At 37.8% G+C, this 26,646-nt stretch overlaps 1 protein-coding gene across 1 annotated transcript; it reads right to left on the minus strand.

The window, feature by feature from the left end:
* Positions 1 to 3,878: 3,878 nt before the first annotated feature.
* Positions 3,879 to 26,038, minus strand: LOC100888628. The gene is made up of 8 exons (XM_030994297.1): positions 25,893 to 26,038; positions 11,092 to 11,766; positions 10,220 to 10,380; positions 9,478 to 9,743; positions 6,795 to 8,368; positions 5,941 to 6,096; positions 4,534 to 4,707; positions 3,879 to 3,947 (listed from the first exon to the last, which is right to left on the minus strand). The coding sequence occupies exons 2-8, from the start codon at positions 11,749 to 11,751 to the stop codon at positions 3,879 to 3,881; spliced, it is 3,060 nt and encodes a 1,019-aa protein (XP_030850157.1). The 5' UTR covers positions 11,752 to 11,766; positions 25,893 to 26,038.
* Positions 26,039 to 26,646: the final 608 nt, after the last annotated feature.

The raw sequence follows: 26,646 nt of genomic DNA on the forward strand, positions 1-26,646 counted from the left end.
TCACACTACTCATGAAGAAAGCTTTATTTAGGGAATAACCTAAACATCCTGATTTTGTTATCGACGAAATAATAGTTGGTGATCCATGATTGTCAGAAAGGATGAGATTTTTTTCCCCTGGCATATCATCTGGTAATCTTACTGACCCTATAACATGTTCACGTAAAAATGGGTGAAGGGGGAGGGGGGGGATGATCCACATACTGGATGTCGAGTCTTAATCTGTAATAATAATAACATTGTATTGGATACACAATTGCTGACATTACGCTACTTAAATATATGTTTACGCTTTACATCATGATACAGTTGCCATCCTCATTCATTTATAAAAGCAATATGTTATTCTGACATCTGATTGAAATAGTACATTGAAAAAACTAATTTCACATACCAAAAAAGTGTATCACCAAATATACATGGAACACTTTGCAGTTTCTGACATGTTATAAAAATAATACAAACGGGGACGAAGAGATTCGATTATTCTTTTTTGTAGGATTTTAAATTCAAATATTAAGTCTCATCAGCATTCATAGTTGAAATAGCTGTCTCTCCATTAGCACGTCCGTAGCACTCCAAATTTTCATATGAAATGAAAAAAGGTATATATTGTTTTACTATCAATCTTATAACCTGGACTCTGTTTTTGTATTAAAGGTCACTTTTCGCATCCACTCCCTGAAATGCTCAACTTTTCCTACCTGCTTCCTCTTAACGGTGTACCAGTAGGAAGACTAAAATTGTACACTTGCGTTTGACTATATAGGAAAGAGTTCACCTTCAGTAATACAAAAGATGTAGTGATGGGCACAATGGATAAAGAAAATGATATTTTCTAGATCATATTGACCTTGTGACTGAGGAAATAGTGGTGAAATATGAATGAAGGACTTGGTTCATAATCTAGAGTCTTACAGAATAAAGGAGAATAAAACAAGAAGTCAGGACGGTCGCTAATTAGTCCTTAAAGGTACTATGTCCCATTTGCAGGCCCAAAAGTGAAAAAGTTACATTCCAACTGCATTTAGAAAGATAATACTAATTTAAAACTAAATTTTCAAATGGGGAAATAACGTTGTCAAATCGACTTTAGGGCTATAGAGCCCAAAAGTAATAGTCTTGATTTTCAGACAATTGTACCGAATGGTCATATGTTTTATGCTGCGCAAAGATTTAATCAGTTTAATCTTGGCCATCAAAAGAAGTGGGTTATTGATGTAGACAAATGCTCATGTACCCTTTACAACTCTTTTCATGTATGTTATTACCAAAGAAGAAAAAAAGCCAGTCAGTCACTCAATAGTGTCTGACAGTAAAGTCTAGCAAGTAAATGGGTTTCCTTGCATAATTTGAATATGAGGACACTGCTAACGTTCAGATTTCACAGATAGGACATAGTACCTTTAAACAGACTACTCTTGAAGGAAAATGTGTGCGCTTAATCGGCGGGAACATGAACACCCTGATTATGTTATTGACATCATGATACAGTGATGGGACCATGATTGTCAGACAGGAGGGGATTTCCCCCATTCGGTATGAAATCTAAGTGACTCTACTGCATTTGCACATCGAAATGATCAGGGGAGGGGGTGTGATACACAAGTGGATGTCAAGTCCTGATCTGTTACAATAGTAACGGTATGTTGGATATACAATTGCTGACATTACACTATACTTAGACATATTTTTCAACATTACACAATGTTACGGTACCCCTCCTATTTATTCACAAAAGCAATACGTTATTCTTATATTTGATTAAAATAGTACTTTGAAAAACTAATATTACATAACAGAAAAGTGTAACAACACATATCCATGGAACACATTGCAGTTTCCAAAGGGTTACAGAAATAATACAAACAGGGACGAACAGATTCGATTGTTTTTGTGTAGGTTTCTTAATTATTCTATTTAGTCTCATCAGTATTCACAAATGATAAAAAATGACCCTCCATCAGCAATTCCGTAGCACTCTGAATTTGCATATGAAATAAAAGATATAGTATATATTGTTCACTATCATTCTTATAATTCTCACTCTGTTTTTGTATTATGACAGGCAGCCAGTGAAAACGAATACGTTTAATCAAATTTTGGAAATGCAAGCATCACTTTAAACAAACAGAACTTTGTTATTCCTGGCTTCCTTTTCCTGATTGATCGGAGGTGTCATATGAAAAGGAACTTTCTAGAAATGTAAATTTCTCTTTGAAATTCAGATACCGCCACCAAATGACTTTTTGCTTTCCTTCCTTCAATATACTTTTAATCACTCATGTGATAAATATGCATCATATGAGTTGCATCAAATGAAAGAGGAGGATCTAAGCGTTACTAATGTGTGTCATTTATTGATCATAAATGTGTCTAAATTATGATAAAACATCGATATTTCTCGGTTGTTATTTTCTGGGTCGCACGGTATTATTCACTGTAGAATAGTGTAGAATAGTGTAGAATAGCTTAAGAAGTATGTTAAGCCACGACGGTTTTAAGGATGGGAGTCACTGAACGGTTACAAATGAGACATCGTAATAGTAATATTAACCTCGTAACTGTGTGATCATTGGGTATGATATAAAGACTTAACACGAACCAGTACTGTATGGTATGACACCACGGTTATAATAATGAAAAGTCATTGAAGTTTAACTAAACGGATAAGAGTTACAAATGAGACATCGTGATCTGGATCATATTATGACCGGCTGACTGTGGGAGAAGGGGTATAGATGGGTGAAGCAGTTGCCGTTGAAGATAAACAGGCGACATTTACGGTGAGAGCCTGAAAACGCTGTTGTGTTATCGTACATTAAACACTATTAATGTGATACTTTACGACGGCATCGTAATATAGTGGAGGATGATCCAGGATTGCCAGAGAGCAGGGGATCTTTTTAGATTTGGTAAACCCACAAGCTCTCCCACATTTGCTGACCATAGAGAAAAAGATATTTCGAATATTGATATTTTGTTTCCTTCCTTCTTTTCCATTCACTGATGTTAGTCTTCTATTAAACTAAGGAAGATTGGGTAATTACGATTAGAGCCATTAAAGATGAAGAAAATAATTTATTTGGAAACCCTCTTGCTCAAATCATGAAATGTAACATCAAATATAATATCATATGAACAGTTTAATGAAATATTTCTTCTTCTTTAAAAAAAAAGTAACATCAAGACGTTTTAAATTTACATGCATTGTTAAAAAAAAAATAATGTTTCCCATTATTCTCCTATGCAATCCAATCTTGTGACATCAGGAAAAATATTATCCTGACTGTATGTTGGCACTGATTATTTAAAAAGAATAATGTACCAAAAATACGACAACGTGGATAATACACATATTTAAAATTACCTTGAAATCGACTGCTTTATTCGCAAGCACCGGGTAGAAGACATCATGCACAGTACCAAATAGTATATTGTTTACTATCATTCTTATAATTCTCACTCTGTTTTTGTATTATGACAGGCAGCCAGTAAAAACGAATACGTTTAATCAAATTATGGAAATGCAAGCATCACTTTAAACAAACAGAACTTTGTTATTCCTGGCTTCCTTTTCCTGATTGATCAGAGGTGTCATATGAAAATGAACTTTCTAGAAATGTGAATTTCACTTTGAAATTCAGATACCGCCCGCCAAATGACTTTTTGGTTTCCTTCCTTCAATATACTTTTAATCACTCATGTGATAAATATGCATCATACGAGATGCATCAAATGAAAGAGGAGGATCTAAGCTTTACTAATATGTGTCATTTATTGATTATAAATATGTCTAAATTATGATAAAACATTGATATTTCTCGGTTGTTATTTTCTGGGTCGCACGGTATTATTCACTATCAATTTTATAATCTTCACTCTGTTTTGGTATAAGCTCTTCGCATCCACTTCCTGAAACGTTCAACCTTTCCTACCTGCTTCCTCTTAAACGGTGTACCAATAGGTAGAGTAAAATTGTAAACTTGCGTTTGACTACGGTATATAGGAAAGAGTACACCTCCAGTCACCGGCGTACTGATAGGGGGCTTGTGTGAGCTGTAGACCCCCCCCCCCCCCCCCCATAATATTCAAATGTGGTTTATTACTAATTCGATACCAGTGATGTACAAATGTTGTTGAAATGCAGGCGCAGAGCCACGTGGCGATTTTTCCCGGGCCGACCCCCCCCCCCCTAGGCCCCCCCCCCCAAAAAAAAAACGTTAAAAGAAATAGGATAATAACGTAAATTTAACTTTTTTTAAAACAAAAACAAATGCCTGTCTCTCCCCCACCCCCTTGACCGAAAAAATAAATAAATAATAATGTGCTCTTACTCCCCCCACCCCATCGTTTATTCACCGACCGACTGAATCGGCGCTAAATTTTGCCTCAAAAACTCGAGAGAAAAAAAAAAGTGCTCTGCCCCCCAACAAAGTTTTTGCTCATTACCCAACTGCCTCCAGTATAAAAAAAAAACATGTAGCGATTTGCTTAAAAAAACCTAAAATATATTTAAATCAATACCTTTGCAGATGATGCCATCGACGAAGATGTTGAGTAGAAGTCATCGTGAAGCAAGACCTCGTCATTATTACCGAGTATCAGGTCCTTCAAATGAGGCATCTTACAGATGAACTGAGCGAGATCACGTGATGCAGAGGGACGTTCACTGAGATCCCGGATCGCGATGTTAAGAGTCTCAATCTATTATGATAGTAACATTATGTCAAATGAAATTGTACTAATATCGTTGCTAACAATGAAAAACAACCCCCCCCCCCCCCAAAAAAAAAAAAAAAAAAAAAAAAAAAAAACTAAAAAATAATACACATTTATATTGTAATGATGTACAAGTCTTGACACCTCAATAAGCTGTCATTTAAATAGTTACTGATTTCTTCTTTAGACTGATGTAGTACATGTAGTGGTTATACATTACTGATATGTTTAGTCAAAGCTAGGTGAAAAGATTTTTGACTGATCGAGTCAGGAATATGATTGTACTATTGAGCAAAGGGAGGGGTTGTAGAATAGCTTATAAGAAGTATGGTAAGCCACGACGGTTTTAAGGATGGGAGTCACTGAACGGTTACAAATGAGACATCGTAATAGTAATATTAACCTCGTAACTGTGTGATCATTCGGTATGATATAAAGACTCAACACGAACCAGTACTGTATGGTATGACACCACGGTTATAATAATGAAAAGTCATTGAAGTTTAAATAAACGGATAAGAGATACAAATGAGACATCGTGATCTGGATCATATTATGACCGGCTGACTGTGGGAGAAGGGGTATAGATGGGTGAAGCAGTTGCCGTTGAAGATAAACAGGCGACATTTACGGTGAGAGCCTGAAAACGCTGTTGTGTTATCGTACATTAAACACTATTAATGTGATACTTTACGACGGCATTGTAATATAGTGGAGGATGATCCAGGATTGCCAGAGAGCAGGGGGTCTTTTTAGATTTGGTAAACCCACAAGCTCTCCCATATTTGCTGACCATAGAGAAAAAAATATTTCGACTATTGATATTTTGTTTCCTTCCTTCTTTTCCATTCACTGATGTTAGTCTTCTATTAAACTAAGGAAGAATTGGGTAATTACGATTAGAGCCATTAAAGATGACGAAAATAATTTATTTGGAAACCCTCTTGCTCAAATCATGAAATGTAACATCAAACATAAAATTATATGAATAGTTTTAATGAAATATTTCTTCTTCTTTAAAAAAAAGAGTAACATCAAGACGTTTTAAATTTACATGCATTGTTAAAAAAAAAATTATGTTTCCCATTATTCGCCTATGCAATCCAATCTTGTGACATCAGGAAAAATATTATCCTGACTGAATATGGCATTAATTATTTTAAAAGAATAACGTACCAAAAATACGACAACGTGGATAATACACATATTTATAATGACCTTGGAATGGACTGCTTTATTCGCAAGCACCGGGTAGAAGACATCATGCATAGTACCAGCGATCTTAACAGATCTCAGTGATCCTGATGAGCACATGAATTCAGCCAGGTCCTCTGAAGCCGTTCGTCCACATGACTTCTCAATAATCAGATCATCCTACAAGGTACATGCATAACTAAGATTGTAAGGCTAGAAACATAAACGCATGAAAATGATACTGAATTATCCTAAATAATTAACTTAATTGATACTGATTTCCATTTATTTTGTTGGCCATTTTCCGTATGTGTCCTTATCATACTGGTTTGAACAGTATGCACGTACAAATTCTTTTGGGATTCGAGGTATTAAAAGTGTTATATTATTGAGCAAGGTTTTACTGCAAAAACATGTACATGCAATACGGGTTGTGCTGCAATATATCACAAGTCCTATTTACAGATTCAAGTCCTAATACTAATCAAAAAAGTAAATAATAATAGTAAATGTTTTTTCGTGTACATTGCAGTTTTCAAATTCAAAATATTATCAGAGTTGAACTCATGCTAAATCCATAGAAGTTTGTTTTGAAATATGCTCCATGGTTAAATAAAATTTCTTCTATCAAGCTTCTTTCCAACATTTAGAATTAACAGAAGTTTGTAAAGAATGCATTGCCTCATAGCGCATGTCGGGATTCAAAGCATCTTTCGTATACAGGGTATATGTATACAGTCAAGTGTTCAAAGCAAACGACGTCATCCTAAGTCTGAGAGAATTAAATTTAAATCAAATAGAAACTTTATGACTGAGTCAAAGAGATCATACAAAGACGATATGTATACGTTGCTACAATTCGACATTACTTTCCTTACCACTTCACGATGATTCATAATGAAGATATGCCCTGATACTGTGTGTGCCTGCATCTTCTCGGTGATCTTCAGTGTCTTGCTGGACTCAGTGGAGAGATGATCCGCCACTGCTTTGGCCACTGCTTGGTCTTGGCTCTCGTATGCTACATCTATGACGAAGTTATCATCATATCTACGCTGTCTTTTTCCTGCTGTGAGACGAGATACGATATCCAATCCGACCTCCTTCTGCTGGGCCGATGTGAAGTACAGTAGGTACCGGTATTCCCCTGCATCCGTTATGATTTTCGCTATCAACCTGTCATACTCATTACGGTTTGGGTTGTACAGAGATGCAAGATGCATTCCTGATAGATATTCCTGGAAGAGCTTATGAGGGAACTGCACCAATGGAACTGCTATATTTTGATTAGCTCTTCTGTCTCTCCTCGGAAGAACTTTCTTTTCTCTGGTGAGCACACCAACTTTACAACCTACATCGATGGACTCGGGATAACTTTGAAACTCTTCTTCTGTGAATACTAACCGTCTCTCGAGAAGTCCCTTGATGGCAATGTGGCCAATCTGAAGCAGGTGATGACGAATATCTGAACGATTCTCCCTCAATTCGCCTTCAACGATACCTGAAGATGGAATGTGCTTCGATAGATAATGATCAACCAGAAAGCCAATCATCTCATTGAAGAGCTGGGAAAATGTTTGCAGCTTGGACATTGCCTCTCGGCGCTCTCCATCAAACTCTTTCCACATGATGCACAGCATGGCTGTGTATATGGGATAGGGGGCCATGTTCTCTCTGATCACATCGTTGTTCGATATGAATCGGTTCAGATCTTCAGAGGAAGCTGTGTCTTGATGAAAGAACTTGGTGATGTAGGAAGAGAGGTTTTCAGCAGAGAAACCTTCTACGGCAATGAAAGCAAACACCTTTCTGAGATTGGCATTTTTCCTTATCTCATCTGATCTCCACCGCCGTGATGTGATTAGTACTGTCCCTGACTCGAACAGCTGATTGAGAGTGATCAGAGCGATTTGCTGAATGTTGTTAAGATCGACAGCAAACTCATCCAGGCCGTCCAGGACCAGAAAGACGTCCTTTGGATTTGAGAGGACGTACTTGTTTAGCTTCTTGGCTGTGACAGGATTTTCTTTTGGGAGATATGACTTGACTATCTCTCCAACAGTCTTGTCCTTTGCCTCGCGAAATAGGACGACAAAAACCAGTTTGAAATCTTGGTAACCTTTTCCGTGGATCCAGTCCCAAGCGATCTTGGCGCAGAAAGTGGTCTTCCCCACACCGCCCTCACCTTCCAACAACAAGCGTTTGGGATAGATTCCGTTAACCTTCGTCTTGAGGAGGTCGCCGTATAGAAGCGGTGTCTTGTGGTTGGTACCTTTGTCTTCTTCCATCAACGTTAGATTAGTGAAGATCCGTTCAAATTTAAGTAGGAGCTCGCTGTTCAGTGGATCGGCTTGAATCTGACAGAGGTGAATTGCCAAATAGCGTTTGACATCTTCAGCAACCCGCTTGATTTCCGCCTCTGTCATTGAGGGTATGTCATCACCAACCTGACCTGTGATGAGATGGTGAAGAACGTTGTCTCTAAAATTACTTTAAAAAATAATGCTTCTATTGTTTAAACGTAAACAAATATAAAAAGCGGCAGCAAAAAAAAAAAGGACATTAACCATGAATCACAGAAAATGTAATATCAGCATACGTTACATCCCAAATCTCAATTTAAATTTGCAAGTGGATCATGATCAATGGCTGAGAAATTATTTATTTCCTAGATAGGGGCTCTCACAGTGAGTAATGGATTGACATTGTGCCCTGATGTCCACTGCCCCAGGGAAGGGTTACTCGGGTCAATACTAAAATGTCAGGCCTTTTGGTTAATTGGTCGGGTTTTAGATCATCTTTTATTGAGCGAATATTGCGGTAACTGTCCTATTGAAATGTGCATCATCTTGTATATTTCATAATTAAAGAAGATGAAAACGATTTCTACTTTGGAAAGCTACGCTCCTGGATTGATATTCGTATAATCCATGAACTAATCAAATGCGTCTTTCATAATAACGTGCTTTCTTGACGGAGATTCCTCCTTTTTAACTGTTTATCCATATGGATATGAAAATGTAAGGCATTTGGTCCCATACGTTAGCGCGTATTCTGGAGTTGAGAGTAAATGTGCAATTTTTTACATATCTAATCTGATCCAAACTCTAGTGGGGATACAAACGTGATACATTCTCTCTCTCTTTCTCTCTCTCTCTCTCTCTCTCTCTCTATATATATATATATACAGTATCCAACGAAAGTGAGGACACCCTTATAGTAAATGTTAAATTAATCCAATATTCCAAAACTCCTCACTTTGCTGCAATTTTTTTTTTTTATAGAAGACGCAATTTTACTTATTAACTTTATAGCACATAATGCTGAATAATAATAATAGCAAAAATACTAATAATTAAAATGGGTACTTGTATAACGCTCATGTCTAACTGGACACGCTCGATAATTATTACCCATTCTTTAATATTGTTGCCTTTACAGTGCACTATCATTTTAAGGAGTTAATTCCTGCCAGGTACCCAAATATCTCTCCTTGGTTGATTGTGGAAATTGTACATACATTTCTATAGCTATACATGAACCCACCATTATTAGTATTACCTTTTCGTACGCTATCAGCAAGTTGTAACAGCTTAATGCTTTCTAACGTGTCGACCAATCTCTCCCTCGCCTCGCTATCACGTACTGTCTTCCGCCATTCGTAAAGCATCTGATAGGTAGCATGCATGGAGTCGCCAAGCTTGTCTTTCTCGAACCGACTTAGTTGAGCCTCAGAGAATCCTAAAGCTAGTCCGACCTTCCTGAAATCTGATGAATCCATACCGTCGGCAAGGAGATAGAGTTCGAGCTCGGTCAGACTTCCAGGGCTAAATTATAGACATAAGAAGAATGATTAATTTCATAGCGCTTTATTAGATATTTGCGAAATTTAGTATTAAAAGAACTTTCATTTTGCTCCTTTGACTTGCGAATACAGTGTTTCACTGCATTGCATTATAATAATTGATATCGTCACCTGTAATGCAACTACAAGACAAACACTGCAAAATATTACGACATGTACTTGTCAAATATAACAAGAATATGCAAAACTTCTTCCCTTTTGATTTCATTCATCAAATCCAAAAATTATTTTTACCAGCAAACTCAATGACCTGTATTATAGTCGAGAATTGAAACCCGACGGTTAGTTTAAAGGCTTGTTCAGAATCGGGTTTAACAAAGAAAATTAGTCTTTTTAAGTTGTCCTTCATTAAACGTAATCGTAGACTCGGATTCGGGTTCAACCGAATATGAAACAATGGATTTTAATGTTCCAAAGTTGCTCGTTCATGCTGCTTACTTATCATTTGGACCAGGGTTTCGTTCTACGTCACCGGATCTCAATAGGAGTATGTTGGTCATGTCTGGACAGTCATTTCCTTTGATTGCATATGCTTCACTGGTGGTTGTCCCTGATCGGAGGACCGGATAAGTCGATGACCCGTGATTCTCCCTTACTTCCTAAGAACGAAGGGAAAATTACGAATAAAAGACAAACTTTTAACTCTGGCGCTGCTCAGTGGCTGCCGGGCTCACGATCAGTTGGGCAAAAAGAATTTTCATTTTCGGTTTAACTTAATAAGTGGATTTTAAAAGATTATTATTATTATTATTATTATTTATTATTATTATGAACAAGCCATACTGAGATAATATCCTTGTGCCACATTATATTCCTGACGGGGGATTTTTATCAATGGTTTCTTGTTTCTTTTAACATTTATAAAACAACAAATATCACAAAGAGGTGATGGAATAGTGTTCATGTAGCCATTGGACAAGATGATTCATGATATGAAAAGAATACAATTTTCAAAAGAAAAAGTAGACGTTATTTTTTTTAAAAGTAGAATCGCGAGAGAATACGAATTCTGTGAAAGGATAAAGGACACTTTTACGAATGATTATAGTGCAATGAACGTCAAATTAAAAATGTCTACAGCAATTGAAATAATCAAACTGTCATCTATAAAAACATCTTATATAGCTCCAATTTTGCTAGTTACATGTCCCGTTTAAAAAAACAATTTTAGACGAAGAATTGTCGTTTACATTTTCGGTGTTTGTTTTTTGTTCGTTTATTAGTCTATCTCATTTTTTGTCTTCTTAAACAAAAACAAAAAAGGGGGATGGAGTGGTTCTGGGAAAATACATAATAAATCTCAATTATACCATGTTAGATGTTGTTGTTTGATCGGAGTTTCTAGTTGTATCTTTCCTGGGTTTAGGTGACAAGCCCGGTGATTGGTTCTCTATCCCCGACGGTGCAGAGGTGGATGTCTTCTCCTTGTATATTTGGATACGATCTGTCTCACCTGCGATGGCTACATGTACATATGAGTATGACTCTGATGTTGCAACTTCAGGTTGGTCTGTTATTTGAGTAGAATTAGGGGGGTATTCATGTGACACTAGATTGATGGTTATGTGTCTATTGTCCAATTCATCATCTACGCAGGGTCGGGGAATTGGAATTTGCACTTCAGTGGTATCAGGGACAGGGTTGATCTCGTTTGCCGTTGGAGAACCATTGTTTTCAGCACACGAAGACTCAGAGTTAGAAACCTCGTCAGGTCCGGGGCTTTTTACATCACATGAGGATCCACTCTCCTTGACAGCATCACACTTAGGACCGTCACATTGTGACCGAGTCTTAGGAGAGCGAGGCGAAGTATTACATTCTGAGTTGTTTTCTTCGGGTGACTGAACATTCTTGGCTCTTTTGATCAAGTTGACAAGTTTATTCCAAAAGTAATTGTAGTCATATTTTTTCTTCCGCCGACGTATAAACGTGCCAATCCTGACACGCCACTCACCGACAGACACAGGCATGGTGACATCCAGATGCTGTACGACAGATTTAAAGAAACAACAGAAATCAGTGAAATTGAACATATTTGGATAACAATTAATAGACCTTTTGAATATATATATAGTTACTATATTAGCAGTGACTAACACTTTTGAGTCTCTAGTACAAATCAAAGTTGGAGATGATCAAGTGATAATCTTCAAGAATATAGTGCCTGTCCATAATAGGGACTGTGCGGGGTGGGGGTTGTATTTCAGTGATTCAATCTGTCTATAAACCGCTTTGAGCTCCAGCCTCTTCTTAAAACATTTTTTCTTCATAATAGGAATTATGAATCTTACTACAAACTTACTTAATGTCCAACCTTCCAGAATAATGACTTTTTGTAAAAACGACATGTACCCGAAATATTCGTACAAGAAGGAAAAAACAAAGAATAACATAAAAGAAAGTGATAGAATGATTAAAAAAAAAAGAATAACATAAGAGAATGTGATAGAATTATTTTAAAAAAAAAGAATAACATAAGAGAAGGTGATAGAATGATTAAAACAAAGAATAACATAAGAGAAAGTGATAGAATTATTTTTTTTTAAAAGAATAACATAAGAGAAGGTGATAGAAGGAAGAAACAAAGAATAACAAAAGGGGAAGTGATAGAATGCTTAAAACAAAGAATTACATAAGAAAAGGTGATATAAGCAAAAAAACAAAGAATAACATCAGAATAGAAGGAAGAAACAAAGAATAACAAAAGAGAAAGTGATAGAATCATTATAATGAAAAACAAAGAATAACATAATATAAGGTGATAGAAGGAAAAAAAAAAAGAATAACATAAGAAAATGTGATAGAAGGAACAAAGAATAACATAAGGACAGACAGAAAGAGAAAATGATAGAAGGAAAACAAAGAATAATATAACGGAACAGGCCACGATAAAGAGCATGGTATAATGAACGCAAATTGCATGAAAAGCAGGCGCGCGGTTTTTGCCCAAACCGGAGCAGTTCACGACTATGACGCCATAGAATCATGATTGAGATCTCCGTTCGTTCAATCGAATTTTAGCGACCGTGATTCTGCAGAATCGTGATACAAAACGCATTTTTTTTCAGCGTTTCATGTTTGTGTTTTTAAACACGTTTATTTCTACGACCGATGAAAAAATCGCTTGAACGAAACGTGTTTTAAACTAAACGTCTTTAAAAGTCATGATTCTAGGATGAAAAAATGTTGATTGAACGCACCCTAGAGTGAGAGCGACGATAACGCTTGTGTGTGTATTTCTCCGTGTATGCGTGGGCGAGAGAGAAGGAAGGAGAGATAGAGAGTTGGGGAGGGGGGGGGGGGGGGGCTATGCCTCGACATGCTTCTATTCCGATAGGTTTCTTGTTTAGTTCTTGATAATGATTATGAACAATAGGTTGAAGGAGGCACACTGATTTGTAGGCTTAGAGTAATTGTAGTTGAGAATTCTAGGAATCCAATGACATGTACATCAAATATGAGGAAGTACGTCTAAGTGATACAATAACGTATAATAGAGCATTAAGTTGTCTAATTTCTACAGTTAATATAAGATAAGCATTTGTTTGCTATAAGATTCGCGCTCTATGAAAAAAGTGCGTCGAGCGTAGGTCCGAGAAGAAAAACACTTGAGGGGCTTTGCCACAGAACTAGACGAGTGAATGCAAATCTCTTTCCACGTGAAACGGAGAAAGCATTACATATCAATAGCAAATTTCAGATTTGCACGACGAGAACGTTGACTGCTACATGTGACATCCTTTTAAGGCAATGTGACGTCATGTGACCATAACCATTTAAAGACTACCGACGATATTGAAGCGCAAATGAGAGAGGTATGCATGAGAGACAGGGTGTGTGTGTATAAAAGAGAGTGAAGGACAGAGAGAGAGACAGAGAGAGAGGGAGAGAGAGACAGAGAGAGAGAAAGAGGGATAGAGATGAGTGTGTGTCTGTGTGTCTGTGTGCGTGTGTGCGCAAGAAATTATCTCCAGATTTGTTTAAGTTTTTTTAATTTTATATAAATGAATAACATTTACAATTACAATTGACATATGTTTAGGTACTTCTACGTTTACTCTGTTGCTAAGGTATATATACTGAAAATAAGTTTGTGTTTAATTATGCTTATGTAAAAGCATCAATATTGAACACGTTTATTTTTATTCAATTGTATGTTATGGTTTGTATTACACATTTGGAGAAATAAAACAAAATTGTTTAAAAAAAATTAAAAAAGAGAGAGAGACACACACACACACACACAAAAGTGAGGGGTTGAGATAAGAATCAACAACCAAATCTCAAACCCAGGGGGGGGGGGGGGCAACGGTATTACTTGGAAAATGAAATGGCTATTTACAAGGCTGATATAGGGAGAGAGTGCGCAAGGTAGTCCGGGGTTAAGGATAGTACGGGGCTAAGCAAAGTACGGGGTTTTAAGCAAAACAAGTGTGACAAGAGTATCAGTCTTTCTTTTCTCGTCCTTTCTCCGTTTTCATTTTTCATTTATCTCTTATTTTTTTAACTGTTCTTCCTCTTATTGTTATCATCACTTGAGGGGAAAGCAAGTTCCAATCTTACCCCATAGTACGCTACTTTACATCGTGTCTGCCATTGCCTTGTCTCATCTCTGTTTCTATCTATCTCTCTTAATGGGTGCTTCTTTGATGGGGGGATATCAACATTTTGACTTGTTTAAGATAACATCGCTTGTCCAGCCACACCACAACATATAAAGTAATCAAGCGGCAAAAGAGTGAATCTTGAAACATCACATTCGCAGAAACATGAGTTTGAATTTTCCTTGTTTTCCTTTCTTTCTATTCATGGAAGATAGTGGTTGGAATGTTATTGTCTGGTTCTTTAAGGACTTAAAGGATTTATTTCAGGTAACTTTGAGCAGGAAAAGAATCGTTAATTTGATATAGAAATCCATTTGAACAAAAAAAAAAAAAATTGCCAAACATATGGAACACTCTTCCTCAAGTCCTCCGCTTTTATAAAAACAGTTCAATATTTAAAACAAAAATGAAACAGACCTTTTATTCTGAGTACCGTTAAATTTACCTTCCAAACCTTTTTGCCCCCCCCCCCCCCCCCGCCTCCAATTTTAGATTATTTCATACATATGTTTGTAGTTTTTTGTCTTTATATTGTGTTTATTGCTGTATTTTGTGTTTATCGCTGTATTTTGTGATATCTCGAACTCATATATGCTCAATAATATAAATAATATAAATTATAATATTCGGGGAACTTTTTATACAAAGCCACCATGGGCCTTTCCTATGTTCTCCAATTTCATTTTAAACTATTGTAATAACTGACCATTCCTTGTATGTATTTATACTTGTATGTTTATTCGCATTTGCTGTGTTTTTTATGGAAATGAAATAAATAAACGAACTTGAACTTGAACTTGAACTTCTTTAACAAACCAATTCGATCTCCTGCTTAAGCGATGTTGTTTTGTCAAAAGGGCTTATCTTCACTTACACCACGTGCACTTTTCCAGCGAAGAAGTTCCAGTTTACCAAAAGGGCGTATGTTTGTTTAAAGCCAGGACCCCCCCCCCCCCCCACCCCCTTTCTACCATTACCATATTATTGGTGAGAATGATACATCTAAACACACAACCGATGTATTCTCTTCGGAATTAATTTTGAATTGTTTAAATCTTAAATTACAGCGTTGATATTAATTTGAGAAGTTAGTTGATTATTTTGTATGAAAGGTTATGTTGTTCACGTATTGAACAACGATTCCCAATAAATGTCAAACTAATTTTGTTTATATTTCACGACTCATGTATGAAATAATACATAAATCATTCTTGCATAAAGTTTGATCAATTAGTGTTGCACGGCATGGTATAGTTTTAACAGTGTATGACGTATTACAGCGCGATTTGTGAAAACTCTAATTGAACTGGCAATCTATAAAACAATAAATTTATCTAGGATTTTCATCGGAATGAGTTTTTTATAATCTATAATAATAAAGCAATTGCTGGAATGTATAACTTAACCTAAAATTGGTTTAAAATGATATTGTAATTAGATGAACTCAAAAATAAATTTGGGCTTTGAATACCAGATAAATTCCCATTTTTGTATCATTCTGTTTGTAATTAGTTAACACTGTATTGAATGCACTGTCTCCCCGACTTCATAAATATTGGAATAAAATATTTCCGGGACGTACAAGAATATAATCTCTTTTCGCATTTCTTACTTCCACGATTGTTTGTCATTTTGTTTTAAATACTCTAATATGTATGCACGTTATATATTTTTTTTAAAGTGAACTTTATCCTGTGTGAGAGCATATGTTAATGTTTCTATGGTTGTTTTGTCTTTAAATGTCCAAAAATACGTTGACACTCATCGGAAATGATTGTTACGTGGACAAAATTTACCTTCAGAAAAAATAACCAGCTAGTTTCTCAAGTTAGTATCAAATTAAGGTGTTTACTCCTGGTTGTAACTAAAGATATACCCTTTTGGCCAACGGAAACATCTTTGAGAGAAATGGGTGTAAGTAAGATACGCCCTCTTATCAAAGTAACACCGCTTAATGCCTGGATTACATTTGGCCTGCGATTAGTCTACGGAGCCCGTATCCTGCTCGTATCCCCTTTTCCGTGCGGCCTCTGTGCGGAGGCAGGAGGCGGCCGTGAGATTTTCGTACGGATTCACGGGCTCCGCAGCCTTTACGATTTTGTTTCGCGAGAAGTTAAACAAATTTGAAAAAAATCGTAAGCCCGTAGCCCGTATACATGTCGTAGGTGGCATTGCACAATCCCCGCACGGGCATCGCCCGGAGGCCTCGCACTGATTGAGTAGCAAACGTACGATTTTTCGGTAAACATGGGGGCAAAAAAAATCGTACGGAGATCGTAGACTCATGGGGCATTCGCACGGCAATCGCACAGCTATCGCAAGGTTGCTTTACGGTCACCGCACCTTCTCCGCGCAAATTTTGCACGGAAGATGCACGGGCTCCGTACGATTTCCGTGCGGAGACTGCACGGCTACTGCTTGCAAATATCTCTGAGCAGCCTCTGTACGGATTTGCCCCGGCCTGCACCCGAGGGCCAATACAATAAATGGTACGATGCTCGTAGATAATGTAAACACAAACATCGTAGCCCGTAGCCTCATACGATGTCTACGAAAAATCGTAGACTAATTTATCGTACGGCGCCCGGGGCAAATGTAATCCGGGCTAACGCGGGAGAGCGCATCCTATAGTTGAAAAGACGTATTTTCTTTTTTTCTCTGTTCAAAAGATTCTTACTATCTATTCACAATTCTCTTCGTGCTCAATTTGTACTGAAATATATGACACATCATCAGAATGATACATGCTATAGTTGACCCACGATATCCCATTAACAACAAAACAATTGGAAAATAACACATTTTTTTCTTCACAGAGCAAATGTCGGTCAGGCAAAAGGGCGTATCAATTTGTCAAAATAATGCTCGGCTGTAAATTCGGTAAAAGGACGTGTGTATGTAATTCTTAAAGATACGCCCTATTTGCCGAATTACTACCACACATTGTTGGACAAATTGGTACGTCTCTAGAAAAACCTCCCTTTCTCCTGAATACGACCAAAACTGTTCGTGAAAAAGAATGTGAGATACGTTCTATTATCTCTCAAATAGTTAAGTTATGAGATTGCAGACCTATTTTATCAGGAAGATTGCATTATATTCACACACACACTGTCCTACTTGTAGCTACTTGCTCCCTCTATATTGAAAACTATGTCTAATCGGTGACCATTGGTCCCCCATGATCCTCTTTTTCTTATGTTATTTGAGAGCTGAGTTGATGAGATAACCACCTGTGCAGTGACCTTGCAGGGTGCTCTAATCCCTCCTATAAACTAGTACAGATAAGCATCACAAGCGTCTATATCCTGAAAGGAAGGACTTATTTACACAGAACGGAAACTTACATTCATTGAAAACTGTTATTATATTGTTCACGCGGACGGATACTGTATCAAGAGATTATTTTTAATGACCGAGACCTGGGGAGCCTAGATGTAACAAAAAAAATTAAAAATTGTACCGGAGATAAAGCAGAATCGATGTACACGTAGATCTATGTCTAAACCCGAAATAGTTTAAAGGTTACAAACCTTAGCATTTTGTAAAACATATGAATTATCAATAGCTCAGTAAGAGGGAGAGTGAGGAAGACTAATTTTGCCTGGTAGGAAGGTCAGCAATCATGATATCTTTCTTCATTCGCCTATTTTGTAGACCCAGCACACACTTTTATGTTCATCATCATGTGGGGATAATAAATACTGTACCACTTGGGCAATGGTGTCAAAGATTATTTGTACTGACTGGCACCCGGGTAGCCTGGGTAGAAAACACAAGTTTGTATAATGGATTCAGTAAAGTATTATGTCTTTATATCCCATATTATGATAACAGTTAAATAAACCAAGCTCAATTTATTCAAATTTCAAAGAGGGGTCAAAATTCAAATATATTCCAATCGTGTCGATATGCATCTCAAATTACTCGTCTGGTCATGAGGATTCAAAGGATGTTTAGTTTGCTATACCTTCGACCTCAAATGAGGGCGCCATGGTCAAAAACGTCGAAAGGACAACGCACTTTTGAGTGGTGGTCAATTTCGCCAACACAGTTAACATCAAATTGCATATCAAATTACTCGTCCGGTCATGAGGATTCCAAAAATGTATAGTTTCTAAGTTTCTCAGGTCGGAGGTATAATATGACCAGACTAGTAATGTGAGATGCATATGGACACGATTGGAATATATTTGAATTCTGACCTCTGTTTGACCTTTGTTGACCCCTCCCACAAATGCCTGACATTTTCAAGGGGGCAGCCCTAGTCAAAATTGTTCAGTATTCATCAGGGGTCACAAAAACATTTTCAAACCTTTTTTCCCAGAATTTGGTCACGGGACCTACAGCCTCGTCTCCTATTAGCAGGTTGTGCAACATTCATGCCCGTCCTCTGGGCAAAGTTGAGTAAGAGCTATTATTATCATTGAACAGGATACTCCCGACGATCGATGGGTTACAGTGTTTGATGAATCTAATTCAGGTATTAACTGAAGCTTATATTCATACTCTAAGCAAGTATGCATGTTTTGAAGGAAAAAATATTGACGCTCATCGAAAATAATTGTAACGCGGACAACAATATCCTTCAGACTAAATAATCAGCAAGTTTCTCAAATTAGTATCGAAGGTGTTCACTCCTGGTTGTAACTAAAAATACACCCTTTTGGCAAACTGAAACTTCTTTGAGGGGAAATGGATACCCCCTTTTTTCAAAGTAACACCGCTTCAGCGGGGATGCGCATCTGATAGTTCAAAAGATGTATTTTCTGTTTTCTTTTTTTTCCTTCATCGATTCTTAATATTTATTCATAATTATTTTCCTACTCATATTGTCCTATAGCCTACACATCATCACAGATACATGCTAGTTCAACCATGATATTCAATGAACAACAAACAAATTGGAAAAATCAGAAAAAAGAGCGTTTATATGCGATTCTTCAAAATACGCCCTTTTTGCAATTACCGGTACTGCCAAACATTGTTTGACAAATCGATTTGAATCTCGAGATACTTACTTTTCCCTGAATGCAACAAATGCTTTTTGTGAAAACGTGTGTGAGATACGTCCTACCATTTGAAGAATAGTTAGGTTTTGAGATTGGAGACCCATTTTATCAGTAAGGTTGTATTTTATTCATCCACGAAATGTTTTTCAAACAAATTATCTTCTACGCCCCTTTGCTTTATCACGGTTGTTAATAACAGTACTTTTAACAGATCCATGATGTAGATTTGTATGCCCTTTAAACATGTGCATTGCCTTTCACAAATGATATATTCTTAACCACTGGCTGAGTGGTATCCCATGCGTCTATTTCCTTAGAGGAAGGACCTATTCACCAAGAATGGAAACGTAATCTCTGTGAAAACTGCAATTTTACAGGGTGAGTTTGATGATATGTCTTGATAGAGTTATCCTCTCAGTACAGTAAGGTACCATTTTCATTTGAATCCCTTCATGCATGATTGAACATCAGACAATCTTTACAAGACTGCCATATTTCACTTGCGCCAACTTACTGGGTGAGGAATAAAACAGTGCATTGTAAATAGACAGTCAGACACACAGACAAACACACGCACTTTCACACACACGCACACGCACACAGGCACACACTCACACACAAATACCGCAAACGTCAGTGATGCACAGTTGTGCACGGTGCAGCATTCCTTGAAAAGAACAGTCTTTCTGCCGGACACCGAATATCTGGGTAAAGTGACTCTCACACTCTGCCGTGTAGGCCTACCATGTGCCACCGTGCGCGAAAATGTCTGCGGATGGTGGCGAACGGCGAGGGCACACGGTGGTTCGTTATCAAAGCGGGCAACACGTTAATAGGGCGTTGGCGCTTATTTACACCCGGTGGGACCCGGCGAAAGCTGTGGGCATGTTCAAAACTTTGGCCGGCTGGCACCGGCCGCAAGTAAGCGGCAAGAGGACGGTGTTGAACGGTATGAGGACGGTATGAATACGTTATGAAAACGGTCACACTGTATGAATACGTTCACAACACGCTCATAACCCGTTACAGAACGGTGATGAAAAATGGAGAGCGGACTGACCGTTGCCGTTCAAATCGGGGTATTTATGGCAGTCGTGTCATGACGTCAGCAGTCCGGGGACTCGCTCACAGGACGCTCCGAGCGGTGAGGGGACGCTAAGTGACTGGTAGGTGGCTGCTACAAACCCGGTGCACACGTTCGATACCCGGTATGGGCCCGGTATGGAAACGGCCAACATTTTTAACAAAAGTTAATCTGGGCGGTGAAGACGATAGAAGCACGTTCAACACCCGGTATGCGCCCGGTGAGAACGGTCAGAAGATGGCAACGAAACGGTGAAAAGATTAATTTTATGAATTTGCGGCCGGGGACAAGTTCGCTCAAAACCCAACGTTCTGGACTCTGTTGTTTTTTTAATAGCCCGGCAGGTGGACGGTAGGCCTACACGGCAGAGTGTGAGAGCTCCATAACGGCGGCGGAACTCTTGCAACACAACTGCTACACTCTGAGTTCTTGCATACTCGGTGGCCAAAAATGACCTATGCTGTGGTGTAAACTGAGGACGAACCATAATGTATGTACTTTTGCTACTGAACAGAGGCTCAAGTGTCTGCTGCCAAATCAGGCAAACCCTTTTGTAGGCAAGTGCAACAAAAGCACATATATCCATTGTAAATTGTAATTTTTAACCAACAAAAACCAACGATTGTACCTACGTATTGAGATAGCGCATTGGATTCATGATGATGATGATGATGATGTTGATGATGATGATGATAATAATGATGATTATGATGATAGTGAAGATTAAGATGATGACAATGATCATGATATGATGGTGGTAGTGAATGTGTACTAAAGGGAAAAATTGTCAGGGAAATGCCACTTAAACAATCAGGGATCTTGATAAAAATCATGCTTAATCAGAAAAGGGGAAATTATGAGACAATCGTAGCCGTGTGTGTTGTCTGTATTTGTATGCGTGTGTGTGTGTGTATGTCTGTTTGACTGTTTCGTTCAATAGTATAGTATTAATGACTGCTTTGAGAGAAATAGTTGTTCTTATACGCTCAAGGGAAGGTTACAATTGTGCTATTACCCGAGGCGTTTTATACGCTCAAGGGAAGGTTACAATTGTGCTATTGCCCGAGGCGTTTTATACGCTCAAGGGAAGGTTACAATTGTGCTATTGCCCGAGGCGTGCCGACGGCAATAGCCCAATTGTAATCTTCCCTTGAGCGTATAAAAACAACTCATTTCTCGAATATTAAAGCAGTCATTAATACTTTTATATGCCAAAAAAAAAAGTCAACTTATGACACCACCTTGGCCTTTCTCTAGTTTATCTGCACGGTTGTTTTTTATGAGTGTGTCTTTGAGAGGATCCGGGCTAACTCGGACCAGGGGACAACTCAGCCCAGCTGCAAAAACGGTCATTTTTTGTCATTTTACCCTAACTCTAACCCTAACCCTAACCCTAAACCTTACCCTAAACCTAAACATGCAAACACTGACCGTTTTTGTACCTGGGCCGAGTTGTCCCCTGGTCCGAGTTAGCCCGACTCCCTTTGAGAGTACTAGATCTAGATTGTAGTCTAAGCAAGATATTTTTACAATTTTGAGGGTAGGCCGGCCCTATGAGGAATATGGAGAAAAACATGCGCTTTCATATGACACCTCACTTATTGAGTATCACCTTCAGGATCACAAGCATTTTCAGCAACTAGACGAACATGGTTATGGATAATTTCATTTGATAAGTTGAAATCTTGGGAGAGTTTCTTCAGCCATTTTTGTCTTGTTTGGAATTGTCTTGTCTTGTATGAAAATACTGACCAATTCTTCGCACACGTACGGTATCCTCAATCGCTCAAACCATTTTTTAACATGTAAACCTATGGGTATTTCACCATGACTGAACTATTTTCCCAGTAACCATGGTAACTGGGATTTCAGAACTATTTTTTAGAACTATTACATGGGTTTGGAATTTTACCGGGAATTTTACAGGAATAGTTAAAGTTTATGAATGCAATTTCGACCAATCAGATGGCTGGATTTCTTAAGTGAGGTATATAAACTGTTTTATTCCTCGTCCAGTAAGTTGGCGCAAGTGAAATATGGCAGTCTTGTAAAGATTGTCTGATGTTCAGTCATGCATGAAGGGATTTAACTGAAAATGGTACCTAAATGTACTGGGAGGATAACTCTTTCAAGACATAATCATGAAAACCATAATTAAATATTCATACTTCGAACAATACAACTTTTAAAAAGTGGGACATTTTTTCTGACTCACCCTGTATTGTTCAAGCGGATGCGGGATATTGCATACAAAACAGATTATTGATAATGACCAAAACCTTGGGAGCTTATAAGGAAATAATATATTTTCTACAGTAGAGCTTATGAAGTCGATTCAATGTACAAGTAGATCTATGTCGAAATCCGAAATAGGTTAAATAACACAAACCTAAACTGTTTGGAAAACAAATGCATTATCATTGGTTCAATAAGAGAGAGGAAGACTTATTTTGCCTAGTAGAAAGGTCAAAAATCATAATATTTTTCATTCGCTAATGGTGTATACCATCATGCGGGGATAATATATACTATTCAGAAAATCCGATTGCTCACTTACAATAAGACAATGACCTAAATGAAAATGGTAGGATAAAATATTAATCAAACTTTTGAGTTGACGTGATCTCAACCTCTCAGCCATTCGCTCTCTCTCTCTCTCTCTCTCTCTCAACGACGCCTGTGCAATTACTTTTTACAAGGGGTTTTCTCTGACAACACCTGTCATTTTTGGTAGGAAAAAAGAGATACTCGTGTCCTAGCGAAACATCAAGGTGCAGTTTGGCAGTCCACCGTTTGCCTCTTTATACATGTATGTCAACACTAATACATAGGGAAATTTGTATTATTAACAGATTTTGGGAATGTAAAACACTACATCTAAATTAGATGCTAGTATTTTCCTGTAAGGGTTATGAACACAGTTAAGTCAGAAGGTGCGATTGTGTATCTTCTGGTGTTTTCCAAACTTGAAACGTAAATGTCTTTGATAAGAATGCTCAACCTTGTCGCCTAGCTCTCTTGTCTGTTTCTAGTTACCGATATATAGTCTGGAAATGTAATGTTGTTGTAATCATCACACCAGGTTTTCTGTGGGCAAAGGCCAGCTGGCTAATTGTCTTCGTCACAAGCGTGTTTTTGTAATCATGTTGTTTTAAAATTTAAAGCCATAAGCATTTATGGATTGAGCATTCCATTGGAAATTATTTCATTTGATTTTTAATGTCGCTTCCAAGTTCCTTTTCTTTTAAATTTCAATAATACTGATTGGAAGATTATCCTTTCACCATTGATTGTATTTTTTGTTATTTTAACGGCGACAACTTTACTCTTATTACTCTTATTTATGATTTTTGTTTCTGTGTTCGTGTGGGTCTTATAGGGTAAAGTTTACCGTATGTCCTGTTTTGCCACTTGTTTTGCATCTTAATTTACCCACTATCTTTAGAAGTTTTCTTCTCCTTTTTACCTTACCGATTTATCCTCTTTCTTGGATTAAGAATTTGGCCTTTTTAACTGGGTTAATTTGTGAGATATTTTGAGTGACTCCTTCCAAGTTCAATGATATGCCTATGCTTTTCTCAGTGGGTGATTCTACAAACTTACTAATTGTTAGTTGTCTCTTCTCTCTTACTACGCACTCTCTGACTCTGGAAAGGTACATGAATGTGCAAATCCCCTTCAGCACCATCAGTTGTTCTCCATTTAACCATTAAAGATACAGCGTCTTTCTTTTTATTTCTCTTAAACATACATTTGTCAAAAAGTGGGGAAAGGGGACTGGGGGGGGGGGGGGAGGGCTCGAGCTCTCCGAGCCCTGATGTTCCGAAATGGCGATCCTGGAAACGGAAAATTTATAATGGAAGGCATATGGCGCATATCAAAGGAATATGGTAGGTACAGGCAGGCCGTGTGCACAGCAAGTCAAAGACATGGTAGATGGGGGTAAATGCCCTTATCTGGGTGGAGGCCGATATGCTTTACTAAACTGACTGGGTGTTAAAGGTAAAGACCAGTATTGGAAACGCCCCAATTTCAAAAAATGAAATGGAAGCTCTTGTTACCAATCATGTGAAAGAATATGTTTTGAATATTACATGACGATACAAATTTTGACGGGAAACCGCCTAATTGATATATTTGGTAAATTAGTATATCGATATACTGTTGTATATACTGTGTAGTCCCATATACATCTTTCTGTGTACAGTGCTTCTAACTTTATGCATGAAGACTTGGCCAAATTTCTTATAATTGTGATGATTCCAGGACCTTGCAGTACATCTGTGCTAGATGATCAACCTGTTCTGATCGATTTCACAACGTTTCATTCACTATGCAATTGCATGACCATAACTGGTCTTTAGCTTTGAGAGTAGAATATAAATTAATCTAATAAACTTGAGTTCTGGTTAAAAAAATAATAATATGAATTCTCACAGAATCAAACGGAACTTACAGTCTTACACTGAATGTTCAAGATTACAAATAAATGTCACTTGCGAAACAATTTTGGTAGAAAATGTAAACTGACTGAGTAAAGAGCATATAAAGATACAGAAATCAAGGTAAGTAGGCCTGACAACATGTAGTCCTATATACATATTTCTGTGTATAAAGTGCTGTGACTTACAAGACTGGGACAAATTTATTATGATTGTTGATGACTTCAGAATCTTCCAGTAGATCTAAAGTCTACACACCAATACTTACATGCTACATTATATGATCAACTTTTTCTGATCCATTCCGCACATTTTCTTTCACAATGCAATCGCATGACCAGAACTCAACTTTATCTTTAAGAAGGCGTGGGCGTAAAGTAGTCTGCAAGCACAGACCCTAACTTGACACTTTATCAAAAATCATTGTGCCTTGAGAGAAGCCTAGCCCAGATACCTACTGGTTGTGTCAACATCTTTAGTGCATGGCCTATGGTAGTTGTATAGTGCAGACTCTCTTTTACGATTGACCAGGGTTTGTGCCTGCTAACTAGGCGTAATTAAGGGATTTACTGCAAGGACGAAATGTGAAAAAGTCAGACATGATCATTGACAGGGGTAATTGAATGCCTTAAACCCCTGAGCTTCTGGGGGCTTCGCCTCCTGGACCCCACGACAATTTACGCTTCGCTCCACCTGAACGTAAATAAAAACAAAACACACACACACACACTTTGAAAAACGTTCCGCGGGGCCCGAGAAGGTAGACAGTCATGTTAATGCAGGTGAGTTAAAACAGCTCCCTGTTTAATGTTAGTGATAGGGCAGAATGATACAACAATTAATTGCCAGGTCTTACCTCTAGGAGCAAATAAAGTATCTGTCTGCTCAAGTTATGCCTCTGAAAGATATTCTTTCCCCATTCGCCAAATTCTTGCTTAGATTCGGCTAATTATTTCAGCAGTAACGTACCTTGTGATCGATGAGTAATAGCCTCTCTATGTCATCTCATCGAGGTCCACTTGGCGAGTGAAACCTCTTTCGAACATCCCACAACTTTCCCCCATGGTTGATCGGGCTCGTTCGCTAGCTAGATCTCCGTACTACTGGAGCTTGATTTTCACTAGTCCAGATTCAGTCCGTTCGTTCTTTTTATCCCCCACACACATCGCGGTCTCTCCACTGATCGCGCAATCCCCAAATTTCCGTCCACACGAACGTCCAGACGAATCTGCCAGTGTCGGGGGTCAAAAGTTCGCGCTAATGTATGCTGACGTAGTGCCTTCGCTTATGCCCCAATGAATATGCATTAGTAACATCGTCGAGCTTTGTTTGTATTAGGATTAGGTCAGCCCTGCCTGAAACCTTGGACCATGCTGAAACTCTACACGCACTGCCCCGATGCAGTGGAAAACACATTGGGTGGAAGTCCATGGTTTTAGCCACTTACTGGTGTTTGGCCTACTACCAGGGAGCCCAACTCCCTGATCTCTTCACATGCATGCAAACTGTATTCTTGTCTGAATTCAATAAGATTCTGACTTGCAATCACTGCCATTATCTCTCGTTGCATGAATAAATCAGCAGTAAATTTAAGATGGTGGTCTCCTGCATTTGTCAATTAAGTTGAAATGATTTGTAAACCGTTGAATAAAGGTAGAATTATTATATAATTTTTGATTATATTATATGATCATAGGCCTATATATATTTTGACTTTTATTAA

Source organism: Strongylocentrotus purpuratus, unplaced genomic scaffold (assembly GCF_000002235.5).
Source record: "Strongylocentrotus purpuratus isolate Spur 01 unplaced genomic scaffold, Spur_5.0 spur5_scaffold_21, whole genome shotgun sequence".
NCBI classification, from domain to species: domain Eukaryota; kingdom Metazoa; phylum Echinodermata; class Echinoidea; order Camarodonta; family Strongylocentrotidae; genus Strongylocentrotus; species Strongylocentrotus purpuratus.